The sequence below is a fragment of the Falco naumanni genome, chromosome 9 (assembly GCF_017639655.2).
Source record: "Falco naumanni isolate bFalNau1 chromosome 9, bFalNau1.pat, whole genome shotgun sequence".
Classification (NCBI taxonomy): Eukaryota; Metazoa; Chordata; class Aves; order Falconiformes; family Falconidae; genus Falco; species Falco naumanni.
The window spans coordinates 13,890,069-13,915,877 of NC_054062.1; the positions used below are offsets into that span (position 1 = coordinate 13,890,069).

The 25,809-nt window shown below is 44.6% G+C and overlaps 2 protein-coding genes and 1 long non-coding RNA gene across 8 annotated transcripts in view; 2 read left to right on the forward strand and 1 right to left on the reverse strand.

The window, feature by feature from the left end:
- PIK3AP1 (phosphoinositide-3-kinase adaptor protein 1) overlaps window positions 1-21,510 on the forward strand; it is a 49,514-nt gene extending 28,004 nt beyond the window's left edge. For all 6 annotated transcript variants that reach the window (XM_040607246.1, XM_040607241.1, XM_040607245.1 and 3 more), the window contains 13 exons: window positions 1,126-1,268; window positions 2,079-2,211; window positions 2,975-3,171; window positions 5,428-5,617; window positions 11,832-11,927; window positions 13,347-13,526; window positions 14,324-14,386; window positions 15,334-15,539; window positions 17,140-17,212; window positions 17,552-17,707; window positions 19,459-19,529; window positions 19,706-19,815; window positions 20,891-21,510. In XM_040607246.1, coding sequence (XP_040463180.1) covers window positions 1,126-1,268; window positions 2,079-2,211; window positions 2,975-3,171; window positions 5,428-5,617; window positions 11,832-11,927; window positions 13,347-13,526; window positions 14,324-14,386; window positions 15,334-15,539; window positions 17,140-17,212; window positions 17,552-17,707; window positions 19,459-19,529; window positions 19,706-19,815; window positions 20,891-20,945 — 1,673 coding nt within the window. In that variant the 3' untranslated portion in view covers window positions 20,946-21,510. The remainder of the gene's footprint in view (window positions 1-1,125; window positions 1,269-2,078; window positions 2,212-2,974; window positions 3,172-5,427; window positions 5,618-11,831; window positions 11,928-13,346; window positions 13,527-14,323; window positions 14,387-15,333; window positions 15,540-17,139; window positions 17,213-17,551; window positions 17,708-19,458; window positions 19,530-19,705; window positions 19,816-20,890) is intronic.
- On the reverse strand, window positions 20,991-25,105 carry LOC121094083. Its single transcript, XR_005829735.1, has 2 exons — window positions 24,972-25,105; window positions 20,991-22,130 (listed from the first exon to the last, which is right to left on the reverse strand). It is a non-coding gene; the product is annotated as an uncharacterized LOC121094083 (long non-coding RNA).
- Window positions 25,106-25,109: 4 nt separating this feature from the next.
- TM9SF3 (transmembrane 9 superfamily member 3) overlaps window positions 25,110-25,809 on the forward strand; it is a 50,932-nt gene continuing 50,232 nt past the window's right edge. Inside the window, exon 1 of the mRNA XM_040607248.1 lies at window positions 25,110-25,334. Within this exon, the coding sequence (XP_040463182.1) occupies window positions 25,125-25,334 (210 nt within the window). The 5' untranslated portion in view covers window positions 25,110-25,124. The remainder of the gene's footprint in view (window positions 25,335-25,809) is intronic.

A 25,809-nucleotide genomic window follows, 5' to 3' on the forward strand; every position in this document is an offset into this window, starting at 1 on the left:
ATCAGAGCTGAAACTATTTATCCTGGCTTGCCTTTTAATTTAGATATGTTCTGTCACTGGTATTTGCATATACAAAACTGTAGGTTGTCTAAACTTAAGTTTCACTAAACTTTAGGAGCAATAGTTCAGAGCCTTACAGATAGAGATAGTAGTTTTCGAACGTTTTTATTTAATCTGCTTTGGTCTCTCCTCTTGAAGAGTTGTTTTGCCAGCTCTGAGAATAGAGACTAATACTCATTGCAACTCCCATAAAGTCGGTGAGGTGGATTGATTTAAAGAAGGTGACCTCACCCACATAAAACTGTTCAACTTAATCTGTCTTAAATCAAGACTTATAATTTAAACATGGACCTGGAAACTAACTTGCACTTTGAATTATAAACATGACCTTCACGTTGATGGAGTGTACAACTATGTAAGCTCTGCAGTTTCTAACAGCAAGAGAAATAAATTTTTAATTCCTTTTGTGCATGACTAACGATTTCATCATTTTCCAAGTTGTTAACAGTCAAGCAGAGAAAGATCAATTTCAGTGGGATTCAAAATATTTGTGTTTCAAAAAGTAAGTTGAATGAATGCATACTGGACAAAACATCAAGAAGCTTCCAAGATGCAGGTAGAAGACAAATCCTGTGCATGGGTATAGTTGCAAAGCTGGAATTCTTTTAAGTTGATTTTATTCAGAGACTACTGAGGCTGACGGGGGTCGCAAAATCCCTAGTGACTTATCTGGTTTCTCTCCCCTTCTTCCCCAGCCCTCATATTTTATGCCACAGTTTAGAGACTGCTCCAGAGAAAGCCAGGAGTGGAGGGATATGAGGCTTTCTAATTTGAGGTGGTGTGCTGTTAACAGTAATCTGGACCACCAATGTTAGCAGAGGACTTAGCAGGTCACAGGTGATGTGCATTGACACAGCTATGAAGGTAGTTCCAAAGTACTTTCCTACCTAGTGTTCAGACCAACATCATCTTTTTTTCATGACTCTTCATGAATTCAGTACAACAGAAACTGTTCTGGTATCCAGGTGGCAGTATCTCCAAACTCCTCCTGTCCTCAAGGTATTCAATGCAGACTCATTCCCGTTGTTTGTTCTCAATGGTGTTTTATTCTTTTTCTTTTTAAAGATTTAACCTCTGGGACGGTGCCTCTGCAGATATATTCAGGGGACTTGATGGTGGGAGAAACAAGTGTCACCTATCATACGGACATGGAGGAGATCAGCAGTCTGTTGGCTAATGCAGCCAACCCGGTACAGTTCATGTGCCAGGTAATGACTCTAGCAAACAGCTGCTTTGGAAACCAGCTCTGTCAGAGGCTAGACAAGTGGACATAAGCAAAAGTGCCTGCCATGAAGTAGCTCTTCTGAAATTAAGAAATGCAAGGTTATTCAGGGATTTTCACATGACCTTAACATCCCCCTTTAGTGAAAGCATGGGTGCTTTTTCTGTCTCTGGAGCAGATAGCTGGCTAAGGTGACTCAAGCTATAGACCTTGATGACTTGAGAAGACTGGGATGTAGTGGAAGCCTACAGAGTAGTGTTGTTAGTCACCAGCATAACTGGGACAGGGGAGACTGTCTTTCCCTTTCTTTTTATTTTAAGATGTGGAGCAGTTGGTACGGGGTTGTGCTTGGGGAATAGGCATGCTTCGCAGCCTTTGGTTAAGAACCAGTCCAAAAGCCAAACCCAGAGTGTACAAGTGAACACCAGAGCACTTCAAGATGGATTAGTTCATACTTAGATTAGGAGTGACACTTCATGGGAATAGTTTCGGAAGTAACATTATGCCTGTCAAGGAAGTATGAAGTAACAGTTTTCTGTGCTTCCAGTTGCTGCATGAGTGACATTCTCATTGTACTCTGTCTTGTTGTGGATTGTATGGTTCTCATCTGCTCAGATTAATGATACTCTGTTTCTGGACCAGGAAGCTATTCATGTTCTTGCTTGAGCTGAACATCGCTGCCTGCAGTGTTTATGCCTACTGGTTTCTGATATGTGCTAAGTAAAGAAACACCTTATAAATCTCACCTTAACTGAATCTCCAGACTCCACCAAAGTCACTTTCCCTTTATCTCTAGGCCTTTAAAATTGTGCCATACAGCATAGAAGCACTGGACAAACTGTTGACTGAGTCACTCAAGAAGAACATTCCTGCCAGTGGCTTACACCTGTTTGGAATCAACCAGCTGGAAGAAGAAGATATGACGACAAGTAAGTTGAAAGATTTTATTTTTTTTTTTTAAACTTCATTTGTATCGGTTGTTTTACCTTGGAGTACCTTAACACTGCAGTGTGTGGTACCTGCAGAGGCTGTCCCAAAATCTTGGATCTCAGCCAGGAAGCTAGATTTCTGATGATGCCTATAGAAGGTGGATTGCCATTTGGGTTGGGTGACCCCTTTTTTCTTTTCTTTTTTCATTACATGCATCAGTTTCACTTCCTTGCACTGTGACATGCAGCTCTGTAGACAACTTCAAACACAAAGTGAAAAGGTGATGCTCCCCAAAATGTTTCACATATCTTCTCCCTTGTTATTCTTCACTCCCATGTGGTGTTTCTCCCCAGCCCAGTCCTTTTCTCCCCACCATATAACTCTGCTCTGAGGTGTGCAGTGGGCACTCAGCAGTTGGGTTGGTGTGCCACCATGACATGGTTGCACATCATGACATGGTTGCCTTTCAGCAGCTGGATCCTACTGGAATGATGATCTAAGAGGTCCTTGCAAACCTGTGATCCTACATACATTAAGGTATTACAGTGGCAGATTCCCCATTAAAGGTCATAGGACTTAAGCCTGGAGATGTGCTAGGATACCTCAGCTAGTTTGTGCAGGGTTAGCTCCGTTTTGAAACTACTTTCCAGGGCTTTCACACCTGCTTTAGTCTGAGTGTGTGCTAGGAATTTTGTTTCTCACCTACTGTGTCTGTGGCTGCTAGAAAGAACCTTGGGTTCTAACAGGCTCCTGTTCTCACAGATCAGAGGGATGAGGAGTTGCCAACACTGCTTCACTTCTCTGCAAGATATGGGCTGAAGAACCTCACTGCGTTGCTGCTTACATGCCCTGGAGCACTGCAGGCCTACAGTGTAGCCAACAAATATGGCCACTATCCAAACACCATAGCAGAAAAGCATGGCTTCAAGGACCTCCGCCAATTCATTGATGAATATGTGGTAAGAGGAAGCAGCAGTCCTGCATTGTCCCGCAGCCAGTGTGGGCAGTGGCACCAAGCTTGGCACTTAAGTGTTGTGGGAGCAGCAGTGATGGGGTAGTAGAGGGTGCAGTGTGGAGACATCCAGCCACACTGAAAGCTTCCAGGCTGGAGGGTCAGGTGCATCTCTGGAGCGGGGGGAGTTCTTGGGGCTTTTGCACGGAGCAAATGGAAGCAGAGATTGCTTCCACAGATGGAAGCAGAGACTGCTGTGCTGGGTTTCCTTATCATCCATCCATCTAATGAAGTTTCCGCAGGGATGTGCTTGGTGTACTCTTCTAACCTCTGATCTTGGGAAAACTACAGCACCTTCATCCCACTTACTTTAGGGAGTAATATGGAACAGAGTATGTTTGGGAAGGTACAATCTGAGGTACTCTCTGATCAGTCATAGAACAGTCTGGATTGCTTCATTCACGGCTGATCTGTGTAGTCTGCTGACTCCACTTGAAATGCATTTCTTTCTGTGTTAGGATAGCTGTCTGTTCCCTACTTGTTCTCTCTGGACTCCCAATTCACAATTCAGTTCTCTTTGAGCTAACATCACCCCCAGAAAAAAGCACTCTGACTTTTCCAGAGGATGACATGGACCTGACTCCAGCTGCACTAGGCAGTTGTTTCTGTGGGGTCCTCTGGTGTGCATGGGTTTATCCTTTCTTTTCCATTTTAATTGTTACCAGCATGTATGCTTCAAAATAACAAGTGGCTCCTTGACTCAGAACATGTGAATTCTTGAGAAGATTTTATTTTCCTTTGCTTTCAGTTGAAATGTCGTGCATAAGCATCCCTACTAGTTGTCTCCTGCCAGCCTTAGTGTGCTCTGCCAGCCAATTATAATAGCGTTTAAGTCTATTTAGGAGGCATGGGTGGGTTTTAGATGTGGTGTTTGCTTCTTGACATACGTGTGAATTTAGGTTTATACATCAGAGCTAAATAAAGGTCATTCTGTGTTCTGAGATCAAGAGGGGTGCAGAAACTGTTAATTGCGTGATTAAAATCTTTTCATTGGGCTGAGAGATGCTTAGGAAATCCTTCCAACCTGTCCTTCCAACCTCTTATTGCAGTACTGTGCTCCTCCCATGTCCTTCTCTCCACTAGGACAGTGACAGAGCTGTGTTAAGAGTAGGTCCTACTCACTGACCATCAACCTATCTGTGCAGCTTAGTAGCAGAGCACACAAGAGATCTGCACCAGTATGTCCACTGCAAGGTAGCAACTAGAAGCACTACTAATATGGATATCTGAAAATCCCAGTAAACCCCTTTACTCACCTAATTTTCTCTCTGGCAGAAGTTCCTCTGCACCTCCCTAACTCATCGCATGAGCTACCTGCCTGACCCATTTTGACTGTGGAGGGAAGCATGTGTAGACAGTTTTGAAATGTCCTGTGGATTGAAGTGCTGTGAGGTGGTGGTTGTGGGTGGAAGAATATCTTGTAGTACTGAAACAGGTTCAGATGGCTGTGATTGTGACTTAGTTGGAACTTGGGGAGGAGACAGGCATGAAGCTTTACGTTTTGCTCCCCTGTGATGGTTTGGTGAAGATCTGCACTATTCTCCCTGCCCACCTCCCCACCCCCCCGTCACCTCCCATGTTGCAAACATGTGAAAAAAGGGTTCTGCTGTCCTGTGAACTGAAAGTTGCCTGTATTACATGAAAAGCTGCTTGTTGTGAGGTTTCCTGTTAATCTCACAGAAAAGGGTCTGTGTACTCCCACTCTGGTGTTATGTGCTGCTGCTAACACCAAGAAACTGAAACTGTGTTTATACCAAAGCTACAAGTTTGCTTTCTTGTAAGTGCTCCGCATGTGACAAGCTTTCCCCTTCATGGTCAGCTATGCTGACCCCAAAGTAGCTTTGACAAGCATTTTTATTTTTAGAATGAGCTTTGCTTACATTCTAGGAGTTTGCAGACATTGTCTAGGACATGAAATTCAGGGGGTGAGAGGCTGTAGTGGCTATTCAGAATGTCAGGACCAGCTTGTTTCGCCTTCATTACTTATTATTACAACACAGATCTTGAAGGCTGGGCCCAGACAGCTGTAGTGGGTATTTAATTCCTTTAAGAAGCCTTAGTCTTTGGGAATGGGCTGCTTTTAGTTTTTTTCCCATCAGTGATGAGAGAGTGAAATATCTCTTTGCTTACTTTGATTCTTCAGATTCTTTGTTTGGATGAGACTCGAACATTTATTTTTTTTCTTGCTCTCCTTCCTCTCCAGGAAACTGCAGATATGCTGAAGAGTCACATTAAGGAGGAGCTGATGCAAGGCGAGGAGGATGAGTCTGTCTATGAGTCCATGGCTCATCTGTCCACTGATCTGTTAATGAAATGTTCCTTGAATCCTGGCTCCGATGAAGAGCTTTATGAATCTATGGCTGGATTTGTCCCTGGTGCCCCAGAAGATCTATGTATGTATATTCATAGAATCACAGAATTGTAGGATGGTTTGGGTTGGAAGGGACCTCTAAAGGTCATCTTGTCCAGCCCCCCTGTAATAAGCAAAGACATCTTCAACTAGATCAGATTGCTCAGAGCCCCCGTCCAAGCAGCCTAAACTGCTCTCTCTCATACATAGCAGTGCCTCAGCTGGGTTTCGGAGGAAGGACTGGTTATAGCTTTCCTGCTGCCACCACAGGGAAACTATGCTCCAGTTCTGATGTTGACTGGCTGATAAAATTGCTCTAAACCTTTCTTTGATTGCTAGTGTACAAAATCAAGAGCTGTTTCCTAAATGCTTTGAGAACTCCCTGGACCCTGAGCAACTGAATTAGTATTTGGAAGGACCAAATTTTCTACCGTGTCCTGCTTTTCCCTGCCAAGATCTAGGGAGGTAGGGACACCGACCTACAGACACTGGCAGAAAAGAACACTATGTAAGATGTGATTTTACTGACAACTGGAAAACCGAAAAGCAAGAGCCGAGCTTCTAGCTCAAAAGCTTGAGAACAAAAGAAAATGAACATGTAGAAATATATGTAGTGAAAAGATCATAACTGAAAAATCATTATTCTAATTCACTTGGTTTATTGCTAAAACTATAGAGATGATTCTGATAAATATGCAGATGTGTTTAACTTTTTCACAGTTCTATTAATATTCAGTGAGGCCAATTGCAAGCATCAAGTAAAGTACCTGTGTTAAGCAATTGTAAATTTGCTGTTCTTACTTATCTGGCTGTTTCATCTGGCTTCATCCCACTGATACATTTTGTGATTCCCATGAAGAGCACAGAATAGCTTATCGTAGTTTGAGTACCTGCATAAGGACTTCTAGTGTTTTTGCAGTTTTAAGTGTGCTGCCTCAGGGAAAAAGCTTTCTTACTGAAGTGCTTTTGCTTATAGACTCTATCCTGGGCTAGTTTTCTCTTCTAGATGTTAGAAAACACATTTTTGTTGATTATCGAGTGCAGAAGATTTTGTCAGTTCTCTGCCTGAAATCCAGTTCTCAGCAAAGTTTTGTTTGGCCACTGCAGGGATAGTTTTCCTGCCTAAAACAGAGCTATTCTGCCTTCAGGTGGAGATAAGCAGTCAGCCTGGCTGGACTCCTAAGGAACAAAGCTGCCATTGTTTGCAGTAATGGGAGTGAGAGTTTCTAGATGTTTGGAAGCTCTGCCTGCAATTGATGCACCTCTGAATAGCGTTGATTGACTAAGTCTGTGGAGGGAAAAAACATACTTAAACCCGCTAAGCCCAGTTTGTCTTCTTCCACCCCTGAAGATCTCCCAGATCTTGCAGAAACTATGCAGAGGATATTCCTTTCTTTTGTGGATGCAAACCAAAGTCCCTGTAATTGACCATTTTTGAACTGGCCTCTGAAAAGCCTTTCCAAAAATATTCTTATACTGGTTCAGATTTAGATTGTAATTGCTTCCTGTCAAGAAAACCATTTGCTAGCCCTGCAGACTGACTGTTGGGTGGAAGAACTAATTGTTTTAAGGTGCTTGTTTCCTCTTCCCTCCGGAAGATCATCACCACCTCCCTCTGTCTGTTGTCTCCATTGCTTGTGTGCATGTCCCCTTGCCTGTTTCTGTCAAACAAACTGCATTAAGTTCAACTGTTCAAGTGCCCAGGTTTTCTTGCCCTCACTTCACTCTGACAGATCATTTGGATGAATACATGAAACAGAGCCTGCTTGGCTGACAGGCATAGAGATGCAGAGCTAGGAAAGGTTGCCATGGGATGGGAAGGGTGGTGCATTTTGGAGCTGAAGTCAGGCTGCTTTCCTTTCCTTAAGCCTCCTCAGTTGTAAAGGCCCAACAGGCATACATCCTTCAGGGAAAGCTTCTGCAAGTGCAGCCACATTGGCAGGGTGGCAGAGGTCTCTGGGATCAGCACCAGAAAGTCCTCCTGGTATGCAAATGTGCTGCAGGCTGTGCAGGGCTAGTAGCACTAGGAGGGTAAAAAACCAAGCTGTCCCTAAAGCAGGTACTTAGGGTTTCTTTACTGAAAAGCAGAGCTGAATGAGTCTGCATTTGAAAACGTTTTCCTCATTGGTGAGATGCTATATATGGGTTCTCTGTCATACTTCAGCAAGGAATGTGAATGTGTTTCCTCCTGCTTCTGAAGTTCTCCTAGTGTATTGCTCCTGCACACAAATCTGTTACCTTCCACTCAGGAGACTTTTACTGAAAATCTCTGCTTTTCTTATGTAGTCTGTTAGTCTTTGCCTGAAGAATATTTACACCTTGTCTTAAAATCTACCTGTATTGTAACAGGTAAGGTTAAATTGGCATGGTGCTCGACACTTGGATTGGTTCTCTCAAAGTGAAGGTGTTTCAATATTATTTAGAATATCAGCACACGGGCAAACCCTCCGTGAAATCAATGTGAGTGCTGGCTGGTTTAGAACTGCCGTCACAAATAAAGGCTTCAAACTTTTGTACTGACTTAAAGGTTTGTGAGGATGAAAAACTAGGAAATCGTAATCAACTTCTGCTGGGGTACTTTCTCCAGGTCAAGTAGCCCTTATGTGAGTAGTTACGGCTGCAGCGCAGAGGACAATACCTGGGCTGTTTTAAGTGTAGCTGTACTGTGGCAGCATGCCCATTTATTGTTAACAAGATGTGCTTCCACCAAAGTTTTTCAGAGGCTGATCAAAGGAAAGTTATGTACCACAGGGTTAATTTGTCTGGCAGGAACTGGTCTGAGAATAAGGTACACAGGACTGGAGCCATTGTAATGAGTTAAAAGTAGTAGCAAATAGTTGAATACTGGAGTGTTCTGTTGGTTCTTGTATCCTTCATCCCACTTCTGATTTTTCAGTGCATTTTCATGTGTTGTTTTTTTTTCTCTGCATTTGGTCCTGGGGAAACATTTAGAGAGAAAGCGCAGAAGCTGTGTAAGGGCCCAATTTTGCTTAAACTGATGCTGCATAAGAGCTGCACACGCCTGTGTTGAGTTGCTAATCGTCCCTTTAAGTTTTGAGATAAATGATGGAATTAAAAAAAACCAACCAAACAAAAACAAAGGAAAAGGGTTTTTTTTTCAGCTATAGAACATTGCCTCTCCTTCTGCTGGAGGGCAGCATTCTTTCCCAGGTAGGTCTTAATGCCCTGAGCAGTGTAAGTCATAAAATACTCCTAACCAAATCAGTGGGAACTTACTAGCTCCTGCTATTACCTTGTTTGCTGTTCTTTAATAATGAGATTGAATTGCCTTATTTAATTTCTTGTCATAAATCTAATAGTTCCGTCTTCAGAAAAGCACTTTCCTCTTATTACACTTCTCAAATACCTGTAAAGACAAACATAGCTTTCCAGAATATGCTCCAGGTTGGTGCAGGTTTAAGGTAAATGTCATTTAGCTGAGACACACTGATAGCAAAATTTAGCTCAATAGCGAAAAGGGAGAGTTATCTCCATCATATCAGTCTGGTAGTATGAACTACAGCTTCAGATGAAGTGCTTTGTTTTTTCTGCTTTCCTTTCACCTGCTGATTTTTGCAAAACAGAGTATTTTGAGTAGGCTGGATTGTGTGCAGGAGGGAGTCTGAGAGCAAGGGCTCTTGAAAGTGCTGAAAACCTGTTTGCTTTGGGTGAAGATTAGACTGCTTGGTGTGCGTGTCGGTGTGTTACTGTGCTGTTTTAGGCTGTATTTCTCTGTCCCAGGTCAGACAGTGACAGTGGCCAATGGCTGGTGGAAACAGCCCAGACTCTTAGCACTGTTTCCATATCTATGACCTGTGTGGACACCTGGACTGTAGATAGTGTGAGTTTTTTGCAGAGATTTCATCCTTTATCCTATAGAGTTTCAGCTGACTAAAGTCTATTGTCCTGTAATCTACAGACCTCCGGCACGTAAAGAGTAGATGTTAGTTCACATATAAGTAAGTTGTGATGCCCTTATTCTACTCTCTCACGTATCTTCTCCCTCCTCCACCATTTTTATTCTCTTGAGACCAAGCTTTCAACACTGTCCTCACTGGTTTTTATTTTTTCCTTAGTTAAGGCAAGAAACAGTGGGCTCCTTGTCATCCTTGAGCAAACTGAGATAATTATGCACAAAAATATAACTGCTTATAAAGCTTTGAGTTTGATTTATGCCAACACATTGGAGCCTTTGTCTTGCATAATAAAGGACCGGTCTCTGTAAAGAGGTAGCTTGCTTCATGTGCAGGAATGCCTGGCATCTAGTGTTTGCAAATGTTTAAAGGGGGAAGAGTGTTACTACTTTCTAAAGGGTGCCCACACACGTATATTTTAGCTGTTGTGAAGTGTCTGTAGGTCATAACTCATCTTCTGTACGTCTGTCTGTTAGCAGGTTGGTTGAGCTCCCTTCCGAAGCTTTAAACCCTGCAAAGGGAAACTGAAACTCTTTGAATAAATATATTTTAGCTACTAAATTCTGACATCTAGGAAGTACTTTACCCTCTTCCTGCTAACCTTTCAGACCAATGTTCCCCAATAGCCTCAGGAAAATCTGGGGACCTTTTCTGTGATACTCTGTTTCTGTGTGCCACCTTCTTGTCACTTCTCACTAGCCTGTATTTGCAGCAAGTGGAACAGAAGGTGTCATTGACAAAGTCAAGAACGCCGTTTCAGTTTTAGTACACGGGTAAGATGTTAGGTCTCATCTGTATGCAGGACAGGCCCATGTGCAAGAGGGTGGTGAGATGGTAATCATGCCTTCTAAGGAGAGCTAATTAGTTGATGAATTTAACTACATTGACTATGTGATAGAAAACAAACCCTGCAGTGTCCTGTTGCACTGCTGGTTTAGTAATCCTGCAGAGCACAGCCAAAACTGGGAAGATACTGTTCCATCCACAGAGAATGAAAGGAACTTTGCACACCTGCCACATTGTGTTCTTCCCCCAAAGCCATGAAGTAATGGCTTTCCTGTGGGCCTGATTTGCCACAGTTTTTTTTCCTAAAAGCTATGTTGAAAATAATTAAGGTGGCTGCAACGTGGAAAAATTGCTGTGCAGAAAAAATACAGGTCTGTAGTACTGATTCTTTAGGATGCTAAAATATCAAATCTGTGCTTCCATGTAGTGCAGTGATAACTGAAGTGAAGTTTATATTAGGTTGGTGGTGAGCAGATTAGGTGCAGCAGCATGCAACTTGGCATGGACTGCAGAATTCCTGAGAAGCTGCTGGAGTGGTTGGTCCACACAGCATGCAGTATCACTGTGGCTGTGCTGGGGGTGGGTTATCCTGTGAGGTTAAAGCTAGGCTGGGTGCATTCACATGACTGTCGGTTGGTCCTTTGACAATAATTGGCTAACCTCACCCCCACAACATTCTAACAAAACAAAATCATGCTAGCATATTCTTATCCCTTTCTCATAATCTTCTCAGCTTTGCAGGAAAAAAATAAGAAAGGTCAGTAAATATAAAAAAGACATTTATAGAGAAATGTTTCATATTCTGTCATGTAACCCAAACCGTCTAGTTTACATAGTAATAGATACTTCACAATAAGCCTCAATAATTTATTTGAATCCCTTTTAGTTTTCATATCATTACTTGGTTACCCAAGGTTTTATTTTAGTTTTAGGGTTACAGTGAGGTTAAACCTTTTTTTAAAATCAGAATTCTTCATGTTAAAACAGTGACTTAACAAAGTATCTTATTGTTTGCTGTTACTCCTTTCTCAATACTAAGTCATCATCTGACCCTCTAAACGCCTTCCAGTCCAACTAATTAACTCAGCCGGCTGTTTTGACTTTTATCCAATAAACAAATACTATCTTCTGTGTCATGGGCAATTAAATTGCCCTTAATGTCTTGTTTTGCCAAGCTGCAGAGTTTCCACTCAGTTTGGCCTCCCGGGCATGCTGAGCAGAGGCCAAAACTTTCACCTGGCCAACACACTTTCAATAGTAACTTTTAGTCAGTGCCTGCTTGGAGCTTTATCAGAATTTCTCAATAAGCAACATTAGTCATCCTCAAGCATAAGCATCAGGCAGCTGGCAAAGATTTGTGCAGAGTGGATTGAACACAGCAACTTAGGAGGCTTTTTTGAGGCAAACATTTGATCAGTTGCCTGGCTTCCTCTTTGATTTTCACAACAAACCAAAGGTCCAGTCAGAAATACCACCTTATTTTATTATATTACATTAAGTTGTTCCACATGTTTAAGGGCATAATCAACAGGTTCACCTGTCTGATGTTTTTTTCAGATGTAGAGATGCTTCAGTCCAAACCAGACACTCCAGTTGCTGCAGATGAAGTTTCTCTAACTACAAAAGACTCAATGCTCCGCAAGTTTTTAGAAGGTGAGACCTGTTTGGAGGGAGGGGTGGTAGTAGCACAGTTAAAGTAACTAAATGGAACTTAAGATTTCTCCTTGATCTATTAAGAATAGGAGCTAGTCCACTGTTTGACGTGGACGGCTTTGCCTTGGTGGGTACAAATGAGACACAACAGAAAAAGCAGCTTTTGAGGTGATTTCCCAAATGTGGTTAGTTTCTTACCAAATAGGAGTGATTTCTAGTTCCAGTCCCTGTCTGCCAGTGAGTGCAAGTACTCAGCTGGTATCTATTCAGGACTGGCTGTCTTTCCTCCTTATTTTAGTGATGGCAATTGTGGTGTCTCGATGTGGGTGCAGGCTCCCCTTGTGGGGAGAGGCTGCATATAAAGTAAACCAGCACAAGTTAGTGATGAATTTTGATGTAGATGCCTTATTCAGAAGGCCATCCATTGAAAACAGCAGCCTGCAAAGAGAAAGAGAACTGCTGGCTCCCAAACCTGATCTATGCTGTGCTTCTTGAGTTGCTCCCCCAGCCTTCTTGGACCAAAGCCAGACCTTAGCTCCATGCTACCCCCACTGAGCATGATCGGGTTGCCTTTTCCTGGTTCACCAGGTTCCATGGCATACAGGCTCACCTTTTCTGTGGATGACCCAGCTGGACTCAGAGCAAGATTAAATCTGGGGCTAACATCTTCTGTTTTCCCTGCCAACACCAAGGCTCTGGCAGTCCCATTGCATTGACTCAACCAGGTGTTATAGCATCACTAAAGGAAAGTCAGTCCAGTGGTTGGGGTATTCACCTGTGACTTGGTAACAGAGTAGGAAGTTTGTCTGGGGTCTCTTAATTCTTTTTGCTAACATGCAAATGGAGGGAAACTAGCTAGCTTTTAAGTCAGGTATGACAGCATTTGATGATTTGTGCAGTCATAGTAGGAGTGAGAATAGAATGGAGATGATGGTAGCTGGGCTTGTTAAGTACAAATGTGGCCCCTCTGAGACACATTGTTCTGAGATCAAACACATTGTCAGCTGGTGGAGATTGCTCACTTCAAACAAAGGAATAATTCTCTGTTGTACTTTGTAGACCACCATGAGTAGCTTTTGGAAACCAGTGCTCTGTTTGACTTCTTAACTGTCATAATATGTTAATTAACTGGAATTAATTGAACTGTTCCCTGAGTTCTTAAAAGATTTTCCACTATGGTTCCTTCACCAAAACAGGTGGTAGAGGCTTAGTGGCAAGCACTTACATGCTGCTAGATGTTAATGACTTCGTCAAGTCCTGTTCTGAAGGGCTTTGGCACTTTTAAGTCACTGTAAATCTGGATGGTTTTGCCTGTGAAATGATCAGCTTGGTAGAATATAGTACACAGTGCATCTAGAGGGATCCAGTGTTCAGTGAAGTGGCCAAGTTGTTTTCCTTACAGACTCTACTCTGTTGTAGGCAGTAGCTTGGATGTGCCAGATTCAGAGGACGGAGTTTACCAGCGGTATGGTGAAGATGTATACTACTCAGTGAAACAAGATACTTTTCCACAAGAAATGGCTAGTAGACCTCCAGTTCCTGTTCCAAGACCAGAATCCAGCTCTCCACAGCCGGACAATGAGCTGTACATCTCCAAAAGTGAGTTGGGTACCAGGATGTAAACTGTAGACTAGTCAACTGTAGAATGGCCTTGAGCCAGGCTCCAGCTGCCAAATAAACACCAAGAAAATGTACTCATTTTTGAGACCTCTGGATTATTTGGCTCTGAAGCTGGATTATGTTTGGAGTCCAGTTTCAGATCTGTTTTTCATCTTCTGCCTACTCTCAAAATGTGGGGATGTTGTATCTTGAATTCTTGTCCTGAACTTGCTCTTACTGAAAGCAGTAGGAAGACAGGTTACCCCCAAACAGTATAAACAAATCCAACTAAATGGGAAAGATCTTGATATTATAAGGACACAAACAAGGTAATAATTGAGACATTGCTGCTGTGTTATGTTATTATTAATTCAGTAGCATTTGTGTAGGACATGATTCTATACCTCATTACCTCCCTCTGAGGTGGGGTTTAAAGGAAATCTGCCTCAGTTTGATAGGCAGTTTTGGAAATCTTGGTCATGTTTCACTAACGTTCTAACAAGAACTACAGTAACATGTGGGAGAATAATTTCAGTGACTTTTCCTTCCCCACCCCATGACAGGACTGTGGGGAAAGAATGTCCAGATTTCTCTTAGAGGTGGCTGAGCTAAATTCTTTGAGGTCAGTAGAAGGGGAGTTCTACTGTACAACTCCTTGTCTTGTTTTCTTCAGTGGACTTAGTAGGGTAACAGAAGCTGCAATGCAGTGCAGAACTGTGTATGCTTCCCATATTCATCTTCGCTATTTCTGTCTTCAAGAGATGCATTTCAGTATCTAAAGAGTGTTTGTCTTACAGTTTTTGCACAGAAGGCTCAAAGACCTGAAAATCTCTATGTCCCTAGAGGAGGGGTTAAGAAAGGTAAGTCAGAAGTTCACCCTGAAAATCTTTCCAGTAATGCAAGAGCAAATCTGCTGAGGTAGCTTCATTTGTATGCAATGTGACAGAACAGTCTGTTTTGCAAGGCTCTGGGGATAGTGGTCCTACATGAATGACCCAACCTTTCTGACCTTACATGATTGGAAACTTTTTATAACTGCAGAGTGTGAGGTGGGTACCCTGTTATCACATACTGTACATATCCCCTGTCTTGGAGTTAGCCAGGACCATAGTGATCATTGAAGTCCTTTTTTATGCTGTGACCCATACTGCTTCATGAAGTTGATGTCCCACTTTTGATCTTCCAGATATAGCCACTGCCTGTTGACTTTTATTTCCAGGGATTTAACTTTTAGTGAACTGCTTGCCATTATCTCTGCATTTGCAAAACTGTGCCCTTATTCCTTCATGTCTTATCCTGTTCACTATGAAAGTGCCAGGAAACCTCATCTGAGCTTTTACTCATGGGTTGGCAACTCCTTTTTATGTTGCAAACGAATTACAAAATGCCAGCATCAGTAGAATGAGTTTTCACCTTTCTGTTTCTGGAGTTATGCTGCACAGATTACCTAGGAAGAGTCTAACTTTTTGACTGCCAAGGTGAAAGCTCTGAAAGAGGAGAGAGAGACTTTTTTTAGTGAGGAAGCAGAGCACTTTAAGGAGGACCTTCTGTGCTGTTTTGTGTTTTTAAGAACAGAGATTATTCCTGCAAATTACTTGCATACAAGGCTACCTCTCAGCTGGAATTTTAGCCCTGACAAATAGCAGGATGGCATAAGGACAGAACATTCTTCTGGTTAGGGAAACATTTGGTCTGTAATGATATTTTTTTTTCTTTCCATCTCTGCTGTATCAAGGGTGCTTTGTATTCAGTGAGGAGTTCAGATGCCAAAAGTTCAATAATTTTTTCTGTGGTGTTCTCTCTTCAGAGACAGTAGTCAGGCCTGTAAGGGACGTGTCTCAATCAAGCATATATGATCCATTCGCTGGAATGAAAACCCCGGGTCAACGGCAACTGATTACATTACAGGAGCAGGTGAAAATGGGCATACTCACTGTTGATGAAGCTGTACTTCATTTTAAGGAGTGGCAACTGAACCAGAAAAAGAGATCAGAATCATTCCGGTTCCAGCAGGTACAGGCTTATTCCACTGTTTAAGAAATACAGCTGTCTCTCTAGGTATGTATCACAAGCTGCTCAGTGTGGGTATGTTTATTCCCACATATAAATGGGTCGGAGCAGGAAGATTGCCAACACAGTCCCCCAGCTAGCAGAGCTCTCTCCTGACTCAGAGGGGCTGTTCCCATGCAGCAGCAAGCAGGTAGCTGTTTCACAGTTCTGTTTGTCTTGCAAGTAGTATTGTTAGTTTTTGGAGATTGGTACGCTAGAAATTGGGCCAAATCCAGTTGGATGAATTACCTTTCTAGAGGTCACCTAGCACCTACTTGCTGGCAGGGAACTTCGGAGATGAACATTTAGCTTGTCAGTTTTCATCCTTTTCAGATCAATGAAGACTCCGGTGTCCCAGATGGTGTATGGGCTCTAAAGTCCTGTCTTGTAGATGGTCTCATCCCTCCCTGGGTGTTTGATGGCTCCGGGACTACCTGTTCTTTGCAGCTGGGCAAGGTCTAGCAACAGTCATAGTGGAAGCGTGTTTTGGTGGCTTAGCTGAATGAGAGAGTCACTACGTTGGCAGCAGCAACATAATGACTGGTGGAACTAGCAGTCATAGTTTAAAATTTCCATTCTTAAGTTAGAGTGGGGCTCCTGCTTTAAAACCATGGCCTGCTTTTTTTGGAGCCTTTTGTTCATGCTGTGGCAGCCTGCTCTCACACCTGAGGTGCTGGTCTGTGGTATGTGACACTGTTTTGGGAGCTGTCAGAACAAAGCCAAGACTATACTCCTTCCCATTCTCACTTGGAAGGGTGGGTCCTCTACCCAGAAACAGTCAGAGGAATCCCTCCTGCCCATAAAGAAAGCAGTGCTACTTTAGTAGATGTCTGTAGCAGAGATGAAGCAGCATGCTCTGTGGCCCATCCCATGAGCAACTGTCAAAGTCTGTGCTCCAGGTCTTGCCTCATGGTACAACAATTGCTCTGCCTGCTTTTCCACCTATTCAGGGCTTTTGCCCACTTACGTGTGTACATATTTCCTTGCTGTAACAGTTGTCTCCCCACCCCCCCCCCTTTCCTTGCTGTAAGTTGCAGTATGCTGCCACACAATAGTGAAGAGACTTTGCTCCCAGTTACATTTCTAGGTGTCCCTTCTTGCTTCAATGGGGATATCCTGAATTCTTTCTGAATTGTCCCTCACAGTCTGAGATGTGGCACCTTCCTCTGTCCCTGCAGTCAGGATTATCTGTTCATCAGTACAGAAAGGACTGTGCAGTTACTTGATCGTGGATCTTGTTTCTGTGCCAGTGTCACAGTGGAAACAAAATAGAGGGAGTTATAAACCAAATATGCTGGTTATCTGCAACTGCCAGTGAGTCTGTGAACTTGACCTTAGCATACACAATGAACATCTGAAAAAACTTGGCTCCTGAAAGGCACATGTGGATTTCTGAAGGGAATAGATTAAAACCTGTTGACACGGTTTGGACTTCAGCCAGGTCTAGCAGGCTTTATTACAGCTTGGTTGCAAAGTTAGCTGAAATACAATATTGGTATTGTCAGAAAGCTGCTCATCCTTCTGTATCCAAAGCCCTGAAAAGAATATTTTGTGATGTTTCTAGGAAAATCTGAAGCGACTACGAGACAGCATAACGAGGAGGCAAATGGAGAAGCAAAAAAGAGACAAAAGTGCAGGTAACAGTCTCTGATTGTGACATTCTCTGGTAATGAAGCAACTAACAATATTAGTAGGCTCTTCAGGCAGAAATGTCTCCGTGTGTATTGTAGTTCTGTGATATTTTGATACTCATATCCATGTGCCTGTTGGCTAAAACATAGGAAGTTGCTTTACTCCTCAGTTTCCCAGACTGAGGAAAGGATGCCCACATCTGTGGAGCAAATCTTGATTTGTTTGTGTTCAGTTATGATTGCCTTTATGTGACTTATGTGTTTAACTTTGTTCTCAGGTACAAAGCTGTCTCTCAGAGGCTGTGCTTGCATAGTCTCTTCTGAGCTGTTCATTTTCCCTTTCAGATTTGGAAATTACAGTACCCATTAGACATTCTCATAATACTTTGGGGAGACCAGAGTGTGGAATATATGAATATACCCCCAGGAGAAATGTTTTCCCACCAAAAAAGGAGTTAAAGCGAGGAGACTGGAAAACAGAAAGCACATCCAGCACAACAAGTAAGCAAACCCTGAGTGTCACCCTCTCTACAGAAAAGCTGGATGAAAACCACTTCCCCAGTCTGACTCTGGAGTCAGCTCAGGGGACAGGACTTACATTCCTGAATGCTAGTACTGACACTGCCACCCCAAAACCTGCATGCCTCAGGCTGCTGTTCTCAAAACTCTAAAAGCAACTCCAGGTGCATCAAGTGGTTTGGGCATCTTGTGTCTGCCTCTCTGCAGAAGGAGAACCTGAAAGCTGAGCAAAAGATTCCCTTGAGCATTCTCAGACAGGCATATCACTGTCTTCAGTTCTAAAAAGTAGATGGCAGCTGCACTCAGAAAAAAGGATGCTCCCTTGCTGTGACTCTCAGCAAGCAGTGTGCTCTTCTGGTCTGAAGGGCATCGTTATATTGCAGGCTGGGAACCTGTCTCTACATGTAGTGTTTCCTCAATTGCTGTAGATAAATCAATTGCTGTAGATAAAGGACAGCATTTTTCATTGGTAATTGTGGGACCTCTTGAGTGACTTGGACAGTCTGCACACTTCTATTATCTTTGTTTTTTATTAGGTTTAATTTGTGCAAACTAAATACCTGCATTCTCACTGTTACTGCATGAGAAATCCTTGCAGAAATCATTAATTCATTTTGGTCCTCTGAAAGGGAAACTGAGTCCCAGTGAGGTTACTGCCTTTGTGGCTCTTGGCAAGATGCAGCTGGCACACACCCAGGGCAAGGTGCCAGAGGCAGCTGCTTGAGCCAGTAACTTGCATATAAGCAGTTGTGAGAGAAATGTTAGTGACCCTGCAGAGTTTGCTCTGTGCAGCTTGGCTCTCTTTCCCATGTCACGACTGTGAGGACAGACCCTAACACAGTTATTTAGCACTCTTAAGTGCAGCTGTTTGTACCAGCTGATAATTAGAGCTATCTCACCAAGGCTAGGGAGAGACTGCATCTTATGAAGAAACCTCTCTAGCCTCCCTTTCCAATGTACGTGTTTCTGAACATTGGTGTCCCAGCATTGCACAGTCCTGTAGAACAATGATGTATTTGACTGAAACCAGCCATAGCAGCACTGGGTATGTTTGTGAGTTGCTGTCCCCTTCAGAGACAGCGTGACTGATTGCAGAAATGTCCCGTACTCTGAGACTATGCAAGTTAAATGGGTTTGCATAAATGGTTGCTGAAGATTGTTTAAACAAACTTGTCATTTTTTAGCTCTGAAACAGACTAGGAAACATTCCTGTGATGAGTAAGGATTCTTGTGAGAGGTGTTAAACAGCTATTGGGAACAATAACCTCTCAAGTGGTCACTTATTCCAGGAATGAATGTGTGACACTGCTCAGAACCATCAACCTCCATGCAGTTGTTAAGGACCTGGAGGCTGGTAATCTAACTATACATAAATGTTGGGTATGTAACACTTGTGAAAGTATTTACCTAACTTGCCAGCTGATACTGGCACTGGATCCTTTCAGTTAGATAATGGCTGTGAGTATTCAGCCAGAAGCCCAGACCTAGATAAGGCAGAAAATTGCTAGAAAGCAAGCAAAACAGAACGGTTTAGCCTTGTGGTCTCTGTTGTATGAACATGCCATTTGGATCCCGAACATGTGAAAAACAACAGTGGAATTAGTCTAAACAAGCATTAAAAAAATGTGCACAAGAGGTAAGCATGAGGTTAGAGGGAGTCCTGCGTTAGTGATATGCAGTTGAATCACCAGGATTTAATAATCGGTTTGTTTTCTCTTGCTTGCTTACTCCAGGTAGTGCAAGTAACCGCTCCAGCACTCGGAGCATATTGAGTGTCAGCAGTGGGATGGAAGGGGACAGTGAGGTAAGCTCTCACCTCTGCTATACACTGGTCCGCTGTTCTTCAGTACATGGCTTTGTTTTCACGCAAAAGGAGCTCAGGGATGGCATTACATTTGCAGAAATGGCAAAATGCAGTCACTTCCAAGCTAACAAGAACCAAATTCTGTTGGCCTGTAACCTCTTTTCTTCATTTTGTAGGACAATGAAGTCACAGAAACAACTAGGAGCCGCAGCCCTGTTGCTCACCAAGCAGAGAGGCTGGCTTTCCCAGAAAGGCCTCCCAGAGTGCCTCCTCGAGGTGCAAGCAGGTAAAGCTAAAATGTAGCTCAAATGTGAGCTTTCAGTGAATCAATATGGAAGCCTTGGCCAGAAAGCAAGGCGGGAAGCGAATGTGTCTTTCAGCAAAATCTACCCAGACTATTACTTACGAACACAGGTTGTTAGGAATTTTAAGATCCTTGTTTCTCATCTGTAGTACTTTCTCGTTTTCCTAGTTGGTAACATGCCTGTTGCAGTGTTGTTACTGCGGTTCACATGCTGCAAGGGGCAGCACTATTGAAGCACACACTTGCCATAGTAAGACTGACCTGGGTGGAGTAGCATTCTGTCCTTGGCAGGGACATAGTACCTTGATCCTCCTGAGAAGATCCTCTTGGAACATACACAGCATCATGTGGAGGGAATTCCCTTTTGGCATTCCTTTGGACTTTTTTTTTCTTTTTACAAGTTTCGGATCTTTCCAAAGCACGCTTGTTTACATGTATGATTGGCCTCAAAGATAGACCTGCACTGGTTTTATGAAAGGTGTTGAGGGGTTTTGCCTTGATTTGATCAGATCACCACAAACTTAAGTAACTTGCAAACATTCCTTTAGTCCAGCCAGTGCAAGTCTATGAAGTCCAGGCCCGAGAAGGTTATCTAAGTACAGACGCTAATAAAATTCTCCAGCTGTTAATATAGTAATTACTAACTTGTGGGTGCAGTAAGTTCTGTATGTTGGCTGAGCTCTGGCAAGAATATAGCTGGAATATACCTGTAGTTAGTTTGAAAAAAAGATTTTAAATCTTTTTGATCTTTCTGCTGCCTTTCATCTAATTTTCAGGAGAAAGTTACTGTACTATCAGAGTTTTACTCCAGCCAAGTATTATAGCATCTCTTTCTAGTAATAGTAGAATTACTGCACCTGAAGAGCAGAAGAAATCACTTAGGAACAGGCACCTTGGCATCTGCTCTGTTGCTGAATCACTCACTGATAGCCCGTTTTTCTCGCATGGCTATTGCTTGTACAGTATTCTTACATACGATGTTATTGCATGCAACGTGTAGTTCCAGAACCTTATTCTTGACTATTTTTTTAATGCATTTGTATTCTTTTTTTTATAGGCCTGTAAGCTGTGAAGGCTTTTATCCGCCACCTGTGCCCCCAAGAGGTCGCTGAATCTCTCAACATCTGTGGAATATGAGATTTTCCTGGTTTTATGTGTGTTTGTACAGATAGTTTTGGGTTGTCTTAAATTATTTATAAGTGGGAACCAAATGTTTTCATCCCCTTCCTCTTCCCTAAAGCTACAGTGACTTTTCCCATGATTTTCATTGAGACTTCTTGGCCTTCTAGAACTTTTTTGCTTGGAGAAGTTCTGGTGCTTTGGGACTTCAAGCAAAAGTTTCATGGTTGGAAAGGAGAACACTGTGTGTCTTGGCAGCCCTGCACCAACATGACGTTTCCTTTCGCCCAAGAAGAACGTGTGCCCTTTTAGAAACTAAATCCTGATAAGCATTGTTATCAGAACTCCTGATACAACCTACAAGGGCTTCATTGGAAAACCTGCTTGAAAAAGTAAAGGAAATAAGTTTTTCAAAGACTTTGTTTGAAAAACACTTATTACAGCAGGAGCTGGTGATTGTACCGCTGTTTGACATAGTGTTTTGGGTACAGACATGCTGACCTTTCAGAACATGTAGAATCTCCCTCCAGTAATCATTAAACCACGAGAGGATGAGAATTTGTCTTTATTCAATTATGTTATTTTGCATACAGCCTTGAAAACACCTTCCCCTTTCCCCTCCCTGAAGAGGACAGACATTAACAGGGTGGTTGTGCATGCTGCGTTTACCGTGAAAATTCCCACAGCAGCTGGTAAGGGACCTGCTGCATCACAAAACAGCTCTGTTTAAACATTTTTGGGGAGGGGGTGGGTACATTGTTACTTGAAGTCAGTGACTGAACTCTCAAATTAGAGACGGGAATTGGCAGCAATGCTGTGTTCTCTATCTCTTACATGTATTCACTGTAGAAGCAATATGAAGGCATTTCACTTCATGCCCTGCAATAGCTCTGTCTGCAGCGGCTGTGTCCAGCCTCTTTTCTGCCCGAGGCCTTACAAATTTAAGGAGAGCTTCCTGGTTTAGCTCTCTGTGTTCCAAACACAGAAAGCATGTAGAGCAGAAATTGATTTTGATTCCTCATCTCAAGGGACTCAATTGACAGAATTGAGGTGTTTTGGGCTTTTTTGGGTTTTCAAACTTTCTTTTCTTCCAGACCTTGTCATCTTGTGTGCATATCCTGGCCCTTGGGGGACAAGTGTAGGGCTCCGGTTGTCCATGAGTGATGCTGATGGGAATTCTGCAATATAACATTCAGGGTAGAGAATTAAGCATCATTACCTACTTGGTTTTCAAGCTATTCCCCCTCTTCCAGCCCTGAGAGACATAGATAGGTCTGTATTAGGTGATCCCTCAGGTACATGTATGACACACAAAGCTTCTGTCTGGTCATGTAAGCTCCCCTTACAAATTAAGGGAGCAGGTGGCAGAGTTACAGCTCCTTTCTCTTGCAGTGTGGCAAAGCCAATGTGCAGCACTGCAGGAGTAACAGACGGCAACTGTGACTCAGCCAGCACTGAATGACAGTGGAGAAGCCCCTGCTGCACTCAGGGGTATAGGTGTAAGCTAAATATCATCTGCACATTAGATGCATAGGGTATGATTCCAAATGCAGTCCATATAGCCTCTCCTTTTGATGATAAAGGGATGCAAGTGTTGTACTGCAGGCCTATAGCTACAGAAGTGACCTTTTACTTTTTTTTTTTCTTTTCCCCTCTTGTTTTTAAAAGACCTCAGTGCCTTCCTTCTCCAGTAACTCTTGATGCTACAGGCTCTCACTGACAGTTTGCTCTTTGTTCACAGTACCCAGGGGAATAGTGAGGTGGGAGCTGCCTTCCTGTGCTCTTCTTGGAATAGAACAAAGTTCCCAACACTATTTGGTCAAATTGGAAGCAGAGAAGGAAGTTTTGGTGCTAAAGTGAGGAAAATGGTAGCATGGATAAGTGAAAGAAGTGAGGATAAAAGAAATAAAGAGGAAATTCAACAGCTTGATTGTCTTCAGCTGCCACGTGTTTTGGTTGGACACAGCTCCCTGGTTTTGCTCAGAAGTTCCCCATCTCCTTAGCACTGGCTGCAGCTGTGCTCCAGAGCTTGGAGCTGTGGTGTGATAGAGGAATTTTATCTCCTTCTGCATTTGCCAGGCACAACATAAGGTAAAAATGTAGGACGTGGGGAAAACTAACAAGGCAGGAAGGGAAGAGCAAAATGTTAAAGTGTGTCATGCAGAAGACTTCCTTTCAAAGCTGTTGGATTGAAGCCGTGCATGGATCCATCTTCCCCAGCTAATTTTTAATTCTGCAGCCCCTGCATGTGAAAGCCAAATGTCTTCTGCAGGAGGGGTTTATCTGCACTATATCTGAGTGTTTGCCTTTGCACAATCCTAGTAACATGGCTGTGAACTGGATTTTTATTGCTAGTACTGCAGTGAGATGGCTTCTATCTTAATTGCTGCAAAGTAGCTCATAAGTAGCCTTTCAGTCCTCCTCCTATTTGCAGCTTACATGCTTCCTTAGCCTGACCTGTCACATAAAAACAAATGCTAGTGGGGCTCTGGTTTGGAGGAGAGGTGAGTTGGGACAGGTGGGGCTCAGAAATATTACAGTTGCGGTCTGTTCAGGACCCTTCTGCACTCCCTAAGTTGGGGGAATCAAAGATGCAGCTCAGGCATTCCTGTCTTACTTTCTCTTTGTAACTTCTGGATTACTTGGGGATCTCACTGTGCAGCAAACACAGGAAAACTATCACCCTATCCAGGAGAAAAGAAAAAGCACTAAAATGGCTTCACTGTTCAATGCAGATGCAGACACAGCTTTCAAGTCTCTTGCAGGCCAGAGGAGATCCACCTTCTTAAGATGCCAAACGGTTTGTCCCACGTGAGTTGGGTTTCAAGTAGCTGCTCGAAGCCTCCACGGCTCGATGTGTGGAGTCCTTGTATCTGTGGATTCTGTGCTGCTGAGTGGGCAGTGTGTGTTGCTTCTACCCAAGATTAGAAGTGCACCGAAACTGAAGCTCAGAAGAGACCAGAGAAGAAAACTGCATGCAACCACGTTGTTGGTTACTCAGAGTATGCCTGGGGGGGGAGTGGGAATTAAGTGTGTCGGACATTAGAGCCCAAGGACTGAACAGATGATGAAACTGATGGTAAAAAGTAAATGGCCTGGCCACCTGTAGGGCATCAACCAATCCACCACGCTCGGATGGCAGCTGGCTGGCCTGGGGAAACTGTTTGCTCTTTGTACAGCGTGCCTCATGGAGCCTGCTGCAGCAGATGGCTCTGGCTGGCCCTCTTGCTGACTGAGAGACTTACATACTGAATAAACTGAAGATGCTGAAGCCGCCTCTCTGTCTCCCAAGGGTAAGCTACTCTGTTTTGGACTGAGATGCAACAACTAGAAAAAAACATATGGTGTTATCAAAGCTGTCTACAGCGTGTGGTGTTTGGTTTTTTTTTTTTCCTTTTTTTAAATATAAATGGGTTTTGAATGGGTTTTGACAAGTATCTCTCTCCACAGGGACCCTTCTTCTATGAACTAGGCAGGAGATGGTGAATGTACTATCTGGAAAAGGTTTCACATAAGTGTAGCTTACTAGAACACATTCGGGGAAGGCAGACCGAATGCATAAGACTACAGAGGTAGAGGCATTTAGTGCGGTATGGGGGCCAGTGATGACTGTGATGTCCCTTTTCGCATTGTTCCTAACACCACAGAGCAGCACCTGCATCCTCACCGTCTGGTCTATTCTTTTGTTGGCTTGTGCCACACCCGAGAAGAGGGTGTAGCCCCTGTATTTCTTTTAATATTACGTCCGTTTGGTTTGGCTTTTTTTTTTTTGTTTTGTTTTTAATTTGGAGGGGCGGGTTGCGCTCCTTCAGGCCCCCGGCCAGGCGTGCCAGGCTGACTGGCGGCGGGGTGCGGGGTCAGCGTCGCCCCCCTGCCGCTCACCCGGGGCGGCCCCGCTCGCCCCCCAGCGCCGCAGGGAACGGGGCCGCCTGTCTCTGCAGGGCCTGCGGGCGGCCTGGCGCCGCGCCGCTCTCGAGCGGCTTTACCTTGTCCTGCTGCTCGATATGCTGCGGCCTTACCAGCTGCACAGTAATGCCCCGCGCCACCGAAACCGCCGGGCCCCAGCGCGGCCGCCATGCAGGCCGCGGCGCCTCTGGAGGCCGCAGCCCGTCCCGCCGCCCGGCTTGGCCCCGTGCGGCCGCCGTAGCGCCCCGCTTCCGGCGTGCGGCCGGATGACGTGGCCGGGCGGAGCGGAAGTGGCGTCGCAGGTCGGCGTTGGCGGCGGGGCGCGGGCCGGCTCCGCGGCGGGGCCTGCTGCGTGCACGGGGACGCCGAGGCCCGAGATGGCGGCGGCCGGGCTGCGGCTCTGCGCGGCCGCCGCGCTGCTGCTGCTCCTCCCGGGCCTACCGCTGCGCGCCCGCGCCGACGAGCACGAGCACACGGTGAGGCGGGGCCCGCACTCCTCGGGGGGGCTCTGGGCCGCGGCCTCCCCGCCCGCCGGCCCTGTCGCCGCCCAGGGGCGGCGGGGTGGGGGGCGCGGCGGGACGGGGGGGCGGGGGTAGCGGGCGCGGCCGCCCTGGCGGCGAGCGGGTGGCTGCCGCCCCGCGGAGTCCCCCGCCGCTGGGGTTGGCTTGGCGGCGCGGGTCGGGCCGTGCCCTGTGTGTGCCGCCTAAGGCGGGCCCGGGTGGCGGGTGCCGGGGCGCTCCGATCCGGTCGGGCCGCCCGGGAGCCGGCCGCTGGCGTGGCAGCTGCGCGGGCGGGCGCGCTGCGCCGTCTCCCGCGTCCCACCTTTTCCTGGAGCAGATAAAGCCCCGGCAGGTGCGCGGCTGTGTCTGGCCAGGGCTGTTGGCTGTGGGCCGGGCGCGCTGCGGGAGCGGCCCGGCCTTCCGGGAGCGTGTTTGCTTTGCCTCCGAACAG